This window comes from Podarcis liolepis, assembly GCF_965112155.1.
Source record: "Podarcis liolepis genome assembly, chromosome: 5".
Classification (NCBI taxonomy): Eukaryota; Metazoa; Chordata; class Lepidosauria; order Squamata; family Lacertidae; genus Podarcis; species Podarcis liolepis.
Genome location: NC_139556.1, coordinates 46,809,134 through 46,822,954, shown reverse-complemented (window position 1 = coordinate 46,822,954; position 13,821 = coordinate 46,809,134). Strand labels below are relative to the sequence as shown.

The 13,821-nt window shown below is 40.7% G+C and overlaps 1 protein-coding gene across 3 annotated transcripts in view; it reads right to left on the bottom strand.

The window, feature by feature from the left end:
- Window positions 1-205: 205 nt before the first annotated feature.
- Window positions 206-13,821, bottom strand: part of UROS (uroporphyrinogen III synthase) — a 20,781-nt gene continuing 7,165 nt past the window's right edge. For all 3 annotated transcript variants that reach the window (XM_083506241.1, XM_083506240.1, XM_083506239.1), the window contains exons 4-10: window positions 10,385-10,481; window positions 9,282-9,356; window positions 7,282-7,356; window positions 4,762-4,845; window positions 3,653-3,738; window positions 2,484-2,582; window positions 206-1,256 (exon numbers count right to left, since the gene is read on the bottom strand). In XM_083506241.1, coding sequence (XP_083362367.1) covers window positions 1,131-1,256; window positions 2,484-2,582; window positions 3,653-3,738; window positions 4,762-4,845; window positions 7,282-7,356; window positions 9,282-9,356; window positions 10,385-10,481 — 642 coding nt within the window. In that variant the 3' untranslated portion in view covers window positions 206-1,130. The remainder of the gene's footprint in view (window positions 1,257-2,483; window positions 2,583-3,652; window positions 3,739-4,761; window positions 4,846-7,281; window positions 7,357-9,281; window positions 9,357-10,384; window positions 10,482-13,821) is intronic.

The following is a 13,821-nucleotide window of genomic DNA, read 5'->3' as shown; positions in this document are numbered from 1 at the left end:
CAGAACCTCTGAAGACTACTGTTCTTGGCAATCCTGAGATCACTTTAGGAAATTAATGTTTTTAACAATTCTAGACTTTTGAATTGTTTGTTTTTAAATTGTGGAAGGGTTTGCCACCCTGGCCTTCTTCAATAAAACATACAAACGGTCTGAGTTCACAAGGTTAGGTGCCTATGTTTTCAAGGTATAACCAGAACATCAATAATATTTTGTAACTTGTTTATTGGAATTGTGACTTGGAAATCATTCTTTCCCTCTTTCCATGGATGATGCAAAACATGATTTAAACAGGAGCACACAATGTGCTTGTATAAACAGAGATATATCAGAAGTGACTAATTTGAAATGAACATATTCACAGCCTACGAGCAAATGTCCCATTTATATGATATTATTCACAGTAGCAGAGAACGTACAATTACGAAAATATGCATAAGGTGTAAAGTACATAGGAGGCAACCAATACCCTACCCCAAGTGTATGGTGGAGTGTCTCTGGAAATCTGCTTTTAGTCAATGGGCAGATTTCATGTAAAGTGTCCAATCAGCACAAGGGTTTTCAATCATGCAATTGAGCTTTCTCTTTTCTCTTCCCTCTGCCCCCCCCCCACCTGAAATTGGCTCAGGGGAGTCAGAAGAATTCCCAGAACAGCACATAGGGGATTAATCTGTCTGGCAGGTTGCAATGCTTGCACTGACCATAACCCGACATTGAAATCTACCCTGGATTTCTGAAGGGAACTTAGGTGCAATGAAAATTGCATTTGGATTATAGCAACATTGCTTACATTAAATATGAGACTTAATTAGAAGGCAACAGAACACCTAATGCTTCATTATTACTATTTCTAAAACTTAAACAAAAAATAGAAGCTCACATTTATCAGGGTAAGATTAGACAAGGCATTAACTGTGCTAGACAGCTACTATTACTGTCCATTTTAATTTGTATTTAGCACCACTGTTAATACAGTATAAAGGCATACATTAAGCGTCTTACAGGCCAGAGCTGAATGTGACTTCTAATCCCAATGAATGTTACACCCACTGACAATAAGTTTTCATTTTAGAGATGTCATTTCTGCAAAATAGCATAATATCAAATACACATAGCCTTAAAATCCGTCAGTTCTACAGCTGGAGACTCCTTTTAATACAAGCAGTGAGATCCTCTGGAGTTGGGCTACTGGCAATGCAGCTCACTGAGACGCCTTGAGCAGTTATAGCTTCAGCTGTTGTTGGACCTATAGCAGCAAACTGAAATGACACTTGAGTTAACACAATAGAGACCGATACAGTATTGACTTCAGCTCTTGCTATGTCAGCCAGCTGCCTGATAACATTTCCCCCCGTAGATCAACATTCTAGCCTTTCAGAAATGTATTCCAAACTCATGTATGTATGTGGCTTTGGATCAAGGGCTAAAATGCATCCCTTTTCATTGGTCTTCAAGTTGTAATAAAGATCTATTGAACTTATTTTTTCATACCAATGAAGTTTGGACTAATAAATGTCAACCTACCCTCTTTAACTTATGTCTGGTACCAATAGCCAGCATTGAAATTACATACCAAGCAAGTTCGCGCTACTAATTCAAAATTCAAGTAGGGCAGGAAATTAAGCCCCATCTTAATATTTGCTGTGTTCATGCTCAAACTAGAGAATGGCTTTGCTCACATGTCGTATTACCCATCTGTAATGGTTTAGTGTGAACATGCTGGTCTCTCCTGTTTTGCTCCTCCTTGTTGGACCCACTTGGTTTAGCATTACATCCAGACCAGATATCATGGTTTGTCCTGCTCAAAGTGTAAACCATTACTAGATTGGGATTGTGGTGCAGCTGGACAACTCTTTGCACCCTGCCCCCACTATTTATCCCAGGGTGAAAGCAGTTATTGATGCCAATAACGTTTTCAGGATGGTGACTTTCATCAGAACTGCAACCTGGGTGAAAAATATGATCTCCTTCCCTCTTTGTGTTGTGGCTTCAATACAAATCTCCACCCCCACCCGGGTGGTAAAATATAAACACAAGCGAATATGCAATCAATGTCACAAGTGGTTGATAATTCATATTCTGCAAATAGTGAAGTGAAGAAATAAATCAAGTGAAATGGTGTTGGCTTCCAATGGCGTGCATGCCTTTGCTTCTTCTTTTCCCTGCAGTTATTCCATAATGGTTGTATATCAAACTCTCATTACTGTTTGGTTGCTAACACAATGAAACATCCATAGATTAATGTGATTCTGAGTCAGTAAATAAGTTCTGTATCCCTCGACACTATAGGAAAAACATGTCTCCCAATTCATAAAGTGTCTTTCTACAAAGGATATTAAGGCAATTGACAGTGAACAGTTGCCACCCACAGCACAAAGTTAAGAGACAGAAAAGCTTAGAACAAAATGATAATCAGGAATCCAAGACCCTTGAATTAGAATTCTGTTTGAACCAAATGCAATATTGCCTCTCCAACAGATTTGTACCTTAATTTGGGGAAAGAGATCACCAGCCAACTCCTGAATCTGCTTCATACAATATTTGACACCAGATGGACTGAAAAACGTGATACTAGCAGGAATACCCTGTGGTAAAATAAAAGACAAGGAGAGCTGATATTTCTTCCTGGTTGAATCTCTTGATGTATGCTCCACAAATGACCATGCAGAGTTAAGCATTCAGTTGTGTGTAAGACAACTGCTGTGGCATAAAAAATATACGTGAGCTAGAGAACTAATCTCAACAATGGCATTAGAGGAAGATCTCTCCTAAAAGTATTCAGCATGGAAAAAACAGCATCCCTTCAAAATTCCTACTTCCCACTGAGGGGCACGGGCGGAGATGGTGCAAATGAACAACCTGTGTTAATCCTTTACATTCAACAGTGTGAATTCCCTTAGAACAATAAATGCTTTACTGCAGAAAGGGGGGGAAAAGATTTTTCTACAAAAATAAAAAGTTTTAGGAAGTACAAGAAGAAGCCAGTAAGATATAACCTCAAGTCCACCTAATTGGCAGCAGCCCCATTTACTTTAGTAAAGGTAAAGGGACCCCTGACCATTAGGTCCAGTCGTGGCCGACTTTGGGGTTGTGGTGCTCATCTCGCTTTACTGGCCGAGGGAGCCGGCGTGCAGCTTCCGGGTCATGTGGCCAGCATGACCACTTTACTTTAGTAGGACCCTTCTAATTCTAGATCGCTGCGATAACCCCTAAAAAACCCCCATGAAGCTGGGAACAAAACACACAAGTTAGCTGGAAGGTGAGATTATTTCATTTCTTTCTGTGAGTGTATCTAAAATAGGTTGAACATCTCAATTGCAGGAGGAAAAAAGATATATGTCTATACCATTAGTGTGGTAAGAAATGTTCAAGGATTATATAACATAGAACCATCAATAGGTTTAAGAGCTATTGTGTTTCATATCACAAAAATGTCTGGGGACCACTTCCATTTTTATCAAACAAATGCATTATATCTAAGATGACTAAAAGCACAGCCAGAGGAATTCTGCCTCCACAGCTAGAGGAGGGGGCTGGAGAAATTGCTTAAGCAGCTTGCTGGTTGTCCTCGGCAATAGTAACTTAACAGACAACCAAGAGAACGTAATAAAATTTATCATAATGTAGATAAATGCTCACTTGGGAAGTGAGATACCTGTTGTGAGAAATAATTCCTCAAGGAGTCTTGAAGATTAAGATGTTGAGTAGTTTGGTAAACAGTAAGACCCTCTAGTGCAATGCCTGCAACAAAAACAGTGAAATATATTAGTGATTAAGCTTATCGGTTTCAGTTAAATCAAAACACAAACATTTAAACTGATGTCACACTAAGCATTAATACTAACATGGATGGGTATCTAGCAGATGCTGCCCCAAATCTATAAAAAAACCCACCTCTTTGTTTTGAAAACAAAATTATTTAGGGGAAAAATATTTTAAGGGTTTATTGTCATTTACAATAAACATGCAAAGACTTGCTAATCAAAGCATATGAGATAAACTGAACAAAAATCCCACACAACACTATGTACCAGTGTGGTGTAGTGGTTAGAAGCGGTGGACTCGTAATCTGGTGAACCGGGTTCGCTTCCCCGCTCCTCCACATGCAGCTGCTGGGTGACCTTGGGCTAGTCACACTTCTCTGAAGTCTCTCAGCCCCACTCACCTCACAGAGTGTTTGTTGTGGGGGAGGAAGGGAAAGGAGATTGTTAGCCGCTTTGAGACTCCTTAGGGTAGTGATAAAGCGGGATATCAAATCCAAGCTCCTCCTCCTCTTCTACCTGAATATTTTTCAAGGGCTAAAAAATGCAGGCACTGTAACTGAATATGCTATGCCAAAATAGCATGCTGAGTCATCACCACCAACCCCAGGAACCATCTTAATTGATTATTTAAATGGCAGTGACCTGCCTTGTTGTGCTTCCCAGAGAAATGGGTGAGGATGACTTATTGTATATGGGGATGATGTATAGGTTCACTTACGCACCACTCTTCTGACTTCAACAAAGGCAAACATTGGGCACACACTGAGACTTTGCAGGCTGCATTAGGATGAACTTGCCCCTTGGACTGATCCAGGTTGTCACAGAAAGAGCATCAACATAAACTACCCAGTAGCACCACTGAGATGGCAATGTTTGATGGAGTCCACAAGTATGCAAAGCCGGTTATTGGTCTGATAATCGGCACTGTCTCTCATGCACTCTGTGTTTCTCAAACTGAAGGACCAAACTTCAAAAATACTTTAAACGATTTAAATCAAACCTTTCCCGCTGAGCATTGTTGGAAGTGTTTCCCTTTTGAGAGCCCCGCAAGGAAAAAACAGAGGCAATGAATTGGGTGACTCCCCTGTTTGAAAAAATAAAATAAAAATATATTTAATTCATGAGGTCATTTTAAGCACAAAGTCCCCTAAATAATACTTTTTAACCATCACACTACAAACACACAGTGAAAAGTATGAGATGTGTTACTTGCACTCTTAAGACTACTGAAAATAAAGTTCAAGGCACATAGGTGTTTCACATACAGCAGAAGCTCTTTAGCATGTTTTTTTTACATAAAAAAAACAGGTTTCCATTGCCAATGCATGGATATTTTGGCTAAAGAGTTCTGGCAAAAAGATAAATTGCCTTGCTATGCTCCATTTCTTTGCTATTCAACAGAGAGCTACCAAGCACAATGCTTCCAATCATCTTAATAAGTTTTCTCCCTCCCCTTCAGTCACTTGGCATTCCTCATACTTGTTTAGCTATTTAAAGACTCATTTCAGCTGAATAAATTTGCCGTCTGACATTCCACACAAAGGAAAGGTCAAGGCTGTCACAAGAAGGAACAGGGTGGTTTGAAAAGATGTTCCAGATACAAGTTGTCTTATTGGGGATATCTAACACACCCATTTTCTGGTCTTTAAAATGGACATTCACTTTTTTGAACCCCTACAAGTTCTCTTAGGGGAACCATCACACAAATGTCCTCAGACAGACCTTCTTCTTGGAAAACAGTCATCCTTGTATACATTCATACAACATATTCCTACTAATATGTTTTTGTAAATCAATTTATGGAATTCACTGTTGAAAGATGTGCTGGTAGTCATTAGCTTAGCTGGTTCTAGAAATGGATTAAGACACATTCATGGAAAGGAAGTCTATTAGTTGGCCACAAAAACTATACCTCTGAATATCAGATGCTGGGGACAAAGAGAAGAGGGCTGTTGCCCTCATATCCTGCTTCCCAGAAGAGTCTGTATGGCCCTGTTGGAAATTCAGTTCTAGACTACATGCAGCAGGGCTCTTATACAGTTGTACCTCGGATATTGAACAGAATCCGTTCTGGAAGTCTGTTTGACTTCTGAAACATTTGAATTCCAAAATGTGGCTTCTGTTTGGCTGCAAGAAGCTCCTGCAGCCAATCAGAAGCCCCGTTGGATGTTCAGCTTCCAAAAGAACGTTTGAATATCGGAACACTCACTTCTGGTTTTCAATCATTCAAGCTGACTGTATTCTTATAATGGTCTGGTGTTTTCAAGAGGCTCATAGTTCACACTCCATTACCCAACCACAAGCAGAGAGATTATCCTGGAGTAGAGGAGGAGTGTGGTCTTTTGCCTAATGTGTACAGCTTGCTTCTTCAGAACTGGTTTAGGAAACGCCAGGCAGAAATCACATGGCTCCTACTGAAACCTCATCTCTATTTTACTCATTCTTCTTAAAGGCACTGTTGTGCCCCCACCCCCCAGCACTAGATAGATAATATAGATTTGTGTATATATTTCTGTTGCGTGCTTGCACATTCAGGATTGGTGCATACACGTATTAAGAAAACATGTGTTGCACTTCTGAGCCAAGCTAGGAATGCCTGGAAGGTTTGCCCACGAAATTGGATGATCTGGATGGGAGAAAGTGGAGGGGTAAAACAATTTAAAATTCTCTGGTCCTACTACTTCCAGTGGATTTGCTTTTTTGCAAATTATTTTTAAACTGGATAAAAGAAAACATGGTTTGGGGTGTTTATTTTAAATGCTACAAGTACATCCTTGCCTCTTAGTCTTAAGCTCCCGAGTTTCCTCCAGGGTGAAGAAAACAGGCTCATTCCAGTAAAATCAAGCTGAGGGACCTTATTAGGAGTCTGCACAGATTTATCAGAATAACCTAATTGCAAACTGAAGTTTTATTAGGCACCACAGATATGTTAGTAATAAATTACAGGAAGCAACAAAGGACTTGAGACAGAATACAGAGCGTTATTTTGAGAGATAAAAGCAAAATATGTTAATATCAATCCTACCAAGGCTTGTGTCGGTTAATTGAAATGCCAATGTGATATCTGAAAAGTAATGCTAATCTTTTTTAACTTGTGTTTACAAAAAAGAAGAAGAAAAAGAATAACAGCCTGATAGCTCTGGCCAATGTAAGAGGCACCAGCCCCGGCAGTATCTCCTTCTGCTATAACAAATTATGCAGAGACATTAAATTCTAAAAGACCTTAAGATCTGTCTTGAGGAAAAAGACTAACACTACCTATTTAATTAAGGAGCCAGTTGATATATTTGCCCAAGCAACTCAGCCAAAGTCAGCTCTGAAGACAAGGAATCTTGAATAACAATGCAACTATTTTCACACAGGTCCTACAGGATTCTGGACTTTTCATTGTCAACCAGGATAGAAAAATATGCATTCTGTATAGAGCATAACACGCTCCCCCTTTTTTAAAGAAAATGTGTATGACAATAGAAAATGATAAAACAATAACCCAATTGTTGAAAAATGTTATTCTGCTTACGAGAACAAATGTATTCAGCTAGTTTTTCAGCATTCCCAGAGCTCTCTCCTTGTGATGTGAGACCTATTTCAGCCACTGAAAGAGAAAAATGATTCCTTAGGATGAGCTGGAAGTTCTACTGAGTCAGTGAGGACATTTGTATTTTAAAAAATACTTTGTAACATAAATCAATGTTTAAAATGCGCTTTATAGCGATACATGCAAGTGAGAATTATAATTTGCTATCCAACGACGTGATCGACTGCATGGAAAGCAATGCAACAGTGCAGCCACGTAACAAAACAGGATTTGTCTTTGTTGCTCAGATTCTGATAACTGGAACACTGCACCAAGGAGTGCACCAAATACCTTTTTGATCCATAGCAGCTGAAGGAATGCAACATGGACAAAGGTATAGCAGCAGTGCTTTGCTTCCACTTCTATTCAAGATGCTCCTACATGGGTAGGGGTTCCCCTGCCCTTCTCTAAAAATTGCCTGTTAAATATGAATGTTTGCTAGTGTGTTGTAGGACTGGAATTAGAGAAACGGGTTCAAACTGCCATAAAGAGCAAGCTATAAATGTGTTAAATGACAGCTTGCCCTTGAATCCTCCTATCTCTCATTGTAGTAGTAAGGACACAAGTATTTTGTGTGTGTAAAGAGAAAGTAGGAGTTTGTGGCGGAATTAGGAGAGGGATCTGTCTGGAAACCTGGGTTCAGAGTGAAAGGATTTAAATGTAAAAACCCAGCACCCTGTGTTGTGCCAGGAAGCATACTTGCTGCTCATGCAATCAATTGAGCATTGGAATAACAAGCTCTCTCAATCTCACAGCAGAAATAAGGTGCACTGCAGCATTTTGCAGGAGCTGCACTTTCCAAAACAGTCTTATTCAAACCACATTACAGCCATGAATCATAGCACAGCACAGCATATATACTCTCTGTTTCCACCTTCTGACCTGCACTGCTAAACCTGGAATTATGCAAAACTGATGGACCTTTATAAAAGAGAATGAGCTGAGTGCCACCAGAGGTTGGTAACACCACACTAAATTCTCGGGTGGTCCATCCTGGAGGTTTCACACAGATATTAAGTGAAATCAAAAGCAGATAAAATGTCCAGAAGAACCAATGGGGCTGCACTTTCCCTGAAGGTCCCTAGACTGACCAAAACCAGAGCAATATCTGTTTTTATGCTCGAGTCAGACTGTCCCAGCAGGACTCAAAAATGTCATGGAAACTCTCTTCACTTAAGAGTGTGCTCAATTACTTTCTCAAAGAATGGAAAATTTGAAACTGGACAATAATTTTTAAAAATATTCTGGGTCAGGGGAAAAAACAAAACAACAGCTGTTTCTTTTAAAGAAGATGACATTCTGTCTACTTCAAGAAGGTCTTTAATCCTGAGAAAAAGAGACCAGTTTCTTCCAGCACCCAAGGCTGTGATCCAAGATCCAACTAACTGGGAGTAAGCCCAATGGGGGTTACACCCAAACAGCCATGTGCCAGGCACCCTGTCCCATTCTCAAGCAAACCTAATCAGAAGTGATCCAATATATTTTCACAAGATGGTAAAGTTCAGTCTGTAAGTTCAGTTTCCATTGGCTAGAACCAATGGATCTACTGCCCCTTATGGCAAGCAGTCCAAAAGAGCTCCCAAGGGTATGATGTCCTCCCAGACTTACTCACACCACCCACTGGTTTAAAGGACCTTCTATAGCTGCTCTTGCTCATGATTGCTTGCTCCCTGCTCCAAGCCCAGAAACCTGTGCCGCCTGCCTTGACAACAACCTAGGCTGCTTATGGCTCGGCATCCTGGCATGAGTTTAGATTCGGTCCATTTTCATTTCCTGGTCAGATGGCATACAAGCAACTTCTAAGATTTTTGCTGGCTGACAAATACTTTGACCATTAAGGAGTAAATAGTAGGGAACTAGAAATAAGCATCAGTACCTTTTGCAAAGTATGGCGTATAGCTTTTTATTAATATTTTTATAGGCCTTTTAAAAATGTGGCTTACCTAGTTCAGCTGTAGCTTTTCCCACCACATAAATGGATTTGGTATTCCACTTTTCTCTCAGAGAATTTTTCCAAACTGTGAAACGTTAAAATTGTGTGTAAGCATTTTGCAATACAGTATAAATACAAAAATGCTGATTTGGACATGCCCCACCAAAGAACGTTTATTTGAAAAATGTGAGGGCTCAGCAAAATATTAATAACTATTACTACAGTATAAATGTCAGTGACTATGCAAAGCAAACAAAAATGTGTTTTTGTTCAGTACTCCAATATGCTTCAAAAATTTGGATGAATAGACGCTTCTTTCAGTTACTTGTCTGAAGCTGCTTTCTTAATCCATATATTTAGAGTGCTTCCAGATGGGTGTTCATTGTGGGATGGGTGCTGCTCATGGACTCAAGTTTTCTCACAGAGTCTGCATGACGCTGCTGGCATCAAAATACTGACATTAACACAGCACTGCTCAAAAGAAAAGGAAGCCAGGGCATGTAATAAGTTCCTAAGCAATGCATTGAATTAATACCACCACTCATAGGTAACTGCATTATCCCAGTACAAAAGGATGTGGTAGAAAGCTTCTGAAAATATCTGATCCAGTGACTCACTAGGATTGCAATCCTAACTCCACTTAACTGGGGCAAGTCCCAGTGAATTCCGTAAGTCTTCCTTTTGAATAGACATGGTTAGGATTCTGCTGTAGGATGATAAACACTGCCCCCCGCCCCTCCTAAGAATGACGGAGAATTCTAATAGCCCTTCAACTGTTTATACACTCAAGGGCTTTTTTTTTTTTTTGGTGGGGGATGCATTTTAAGGCATATACAGTGGTTCCGGAGCCCCGTTTGCATCCTGAAGAGAATGCAACCCGCATCTGCACAGGCCGCGATTCGCCACGGCTGCGCATGTGCGTGACATCATTTTTAGCATCTGCGCATGCGCGAAACCCGGAAGTAACGCATTCTGTTACTTCCGGGTCGCCGCAGAGTGCAACCCGAAAACGCTCAACCCGAAGCTACTTTAACCCGAGGTATGACTGTATCTCGAGAGAAAACAGTAAAGTAATTCACCACATTTAATGGTATTGTCTAAATTCCCACTTACCTTTTTTTTTAGTATTATCATCCAGACATAATCTGAAGGCTTCTACAGCTCTTGGGCTGGTAAAAATTAGTCCAGAATACTGTTGAGGGTGAAAAACCTATTCATCAACAAAAATTGAGAAAAATAAATGTAAGTTAACGATGAGAAATCAAACACAATAAAAAGTCTTCCATCTGCTGCTTTTTAAAGCAAAGGCTCCTGGTGTCCTTAATAGCATTTTCACCAAATTACTAACTCCTGCATTAACAATACTGTCAAGTCTTTTTATTTGTTTGTTTGTGTTTTCTATGGTCTTGAGTTCAACAGCAGCCTATCATTTTACAATATACCGTATTTTTCGCCCTATAGGGCGCACCGGCCCATAGGGCGCACTTATTTTTTTGGGGGGGGGGAATAAAGAAAAAATATATATTCCCTCCCCCCGCAAGCTCCCAGAGCAATGGCGAGGTTGCGCTCAACCTCGCTATCGCTCCCGGAGCTTGCGGGGCTGGGGGCGGGGGAAGCCCGAGCTTCCCCCGACCCCAGCCCCCAGAACTGGTCCGGGAGCGATGGCGAGGTTGCGCTCAACCTCACCATCGCTCCCGGAGCTTGCTGCTATCCGAAGCCCGGGGAGCGCGGCGCTGTAGCCCACTGTGCACCCCGGGCTTAGGGCAGCTATCCGCAAGCCTGCGGCGCCCGGTGGGAACTTCCCAGACTTCGGGCTGCAAGCACCTATCTGCAAGCCTGTGGAGCCTGCGGGAGTTCTCACTGGGCTCCGGCAGGCTTGCGGATAGCTTCCTGAAGCCTGGAGAGCGAGAGGGGTCGGTGTGCACCAAGCCCTCTTGCTCTCCAGGCTTCAGCGAAAGCCTGCATTCACCCCATAGGACGCACACACATTTCCCCTTCATTTTTGTAGGGGGAAAAGTGTGCCCTATAGGGCGAAAAATACGGTAACTTTGACGTGTTGGTGGCATGACCTACAGCTGACTTCAGGTCAGTAAGAAAACAATTGCTTGGTGGGACTTCAGAATCCAAGACTCTGAAGTTGTCACTGAGTGTCCACAGCCTACTGTAAAGTTACCCTAGGATAGCAATAGATGTTATTGTGTGATTCATTGCCTAAAGGGAACTGTACCTTGAATAACTGATGAGTGAATTTTTGATATCACTGTTTGTATGCCTGCCTAAACATTCTTTTATAAGGAGGAAATCATGTGTGTTTAAGTTGGGCAGCCTCAAGAACTCTAAATTTTGAGAATCCTTGTCGACAATAATAGACTCATTGCTTTCCCCACAACTAATGGGGCAGGAAAAATTATCGTGGAACATCATAATAACTGTTCAACTTTCTCTCGGCAGAATCAGTGAGGTATAGAACAACAAACTACCGCTAAAAATCTGATGCTCTGCTCTGCTGAACTGAGGCAACAGCTTACAAGATTAGAAGAATGGATCTCAGGACCCGCAGATCAATACAAAAATTAGGTTCTAGCCTTAGCCTTTGTACACAAGCAAGGCCACATTTTACCAGATGAAACTTGACCCCATAAAACATCCATGGCATGCTGTAATAAATGGAGTTCTGGTGAAGCTTCCACCAGCTTCCCAGGGGTCTTGGTTTCCCCTACAAAGCTTAAAGGATGCCATAGCGATACTCAGCCAGAATATGTAAATCAGGGATCACCAACATGGTGCCCTGCAGGTGTTGCTGGATTCCAACTTTCATCAAGCCCAGCCCTCATGGCCAATGATCAGGGATTATGGAAGCTGTGGCCCAGCAACATCTAGAGGCCAGTAAGTTGGCTACACCTTATATAAACCCTCAATGTAATTATGTGTCCAAGTCAATTACTGTGATCTAAAAAAATAGCCCTAAACATGTAACTAGGGCTTTCCTATTGTAACCTAAGGAAAGGAAAGGAGCTCTGTGCACTCTCAGAACTTCACTGGCCATAGCCGGCAAAGCAAACTCCAGGGACATTCAAGACTATGGACTGTAGCTCACTGTCTTGGAAATGTGAAAAAGCTTAGTCTGAAACAGAAATATTACTTAAGCTTAAAAATACCATTTATATATAATTCAGTTACATAGTTTAGATACTGATATGGCTTTAGTCTAAGCCTTCAGCAAGCGCCTACAATTCCAAATCCCATTATAAAGCATATTTGTTTGTATACGTGTGTGTGTGTGTGTGTGTGTGTACAGAAAGAAAGCGAGAGAGAAATCTCAAGATTTATGTTTCTTTTAAGCATCCCTTTAGAGTACTATTTATATAATGCAAGTGTAATTACAGAAATAGCACCATCCGGACACTAGCTCAAGGGAACTATACCTGTGATCAACTGTGGCTCATAATTCTAGCTGTGGGCATAATCAGACTCAAAGCTGGCTCATTTACTGATTGGTATTTTTTCTACATCCCAGTAGCTTTGTTTTTGCAGCTGAAGGGTTTGGCAAGAGATATGCGAAACGAAAGATTGCGCTAATAACCTGCCCCAGAGTAACCTCCAAGAAAATAAAATGCTTTTCATGCATTTACAGTGTGCTAGGAAAGACACACTAGCTTCTGTTCCTCTATTTAAATGGAGGTTAGCAGCTCTTTCCTTAGCTGCAGAAGCACGTGCTCAGCTAGTAATGAGGTTTAATTACTCAAATTTATAAACGAGTAATTAATAAAAAACATTTTCCTTTAATCCTGTGGCAGAAACAAGTGTCTTTGTCAAAATGGTAGCATCAAAGCAGGATCATCCACAGCTCGACTCATTGCTGTTTTGTCATCACATTACTTAGTATTTAAAGCTCTGTTTCAGTGACTGACAGGCTCTATAAGACCATTCAGTTCACAAGCTCATAAACATACTGAAAAAGTTATTCACTTAAGTCACTTAGATACCTAAAAAAGAAAGGATTTTTTTTTAAAAAAAATAATTCTCCTATATTTTGGTTTAGGTTGTCAGGGCACTAAATTCACCTTTGAGATTTAGGATGCAGCTTTAAACATATGTAAGTAGGAAGCAACCCTTGGGGCAATGAATGGGACCAACTTCCAATGAAGTATTCTTTGGAATGGAGTATAAAATGGTAAAAGAAATAGGGCTCTTACAGTTCCAAAATGCATGTGTTGTTAACTGAGCGTCACATCTAAAACCTCCAAACTGGTAAACAAAAATCATAATCAAAGAGTATATCATTTCTTGCCAAACTTCCCCAAGCAAAACAAAACATGAATGGCAAGGACTTTAGATAAATTCAGTATGCATGCAGTATTTGTACGTGAACACATTTTTCAGCATTGTTAGATAGTTGTCTTTGCAGGAGTATCAATTCTCATGGAGGTCAAGCCAAATAGTAAGGTTTATCCTTTCCTCCACCACGGAATATAATTACCAGACTGGTCTCTCCGCTGATACCAGATGCCCCTATGGCCAGAAGCAACTGAGGTTCAAATAGGGCAGAG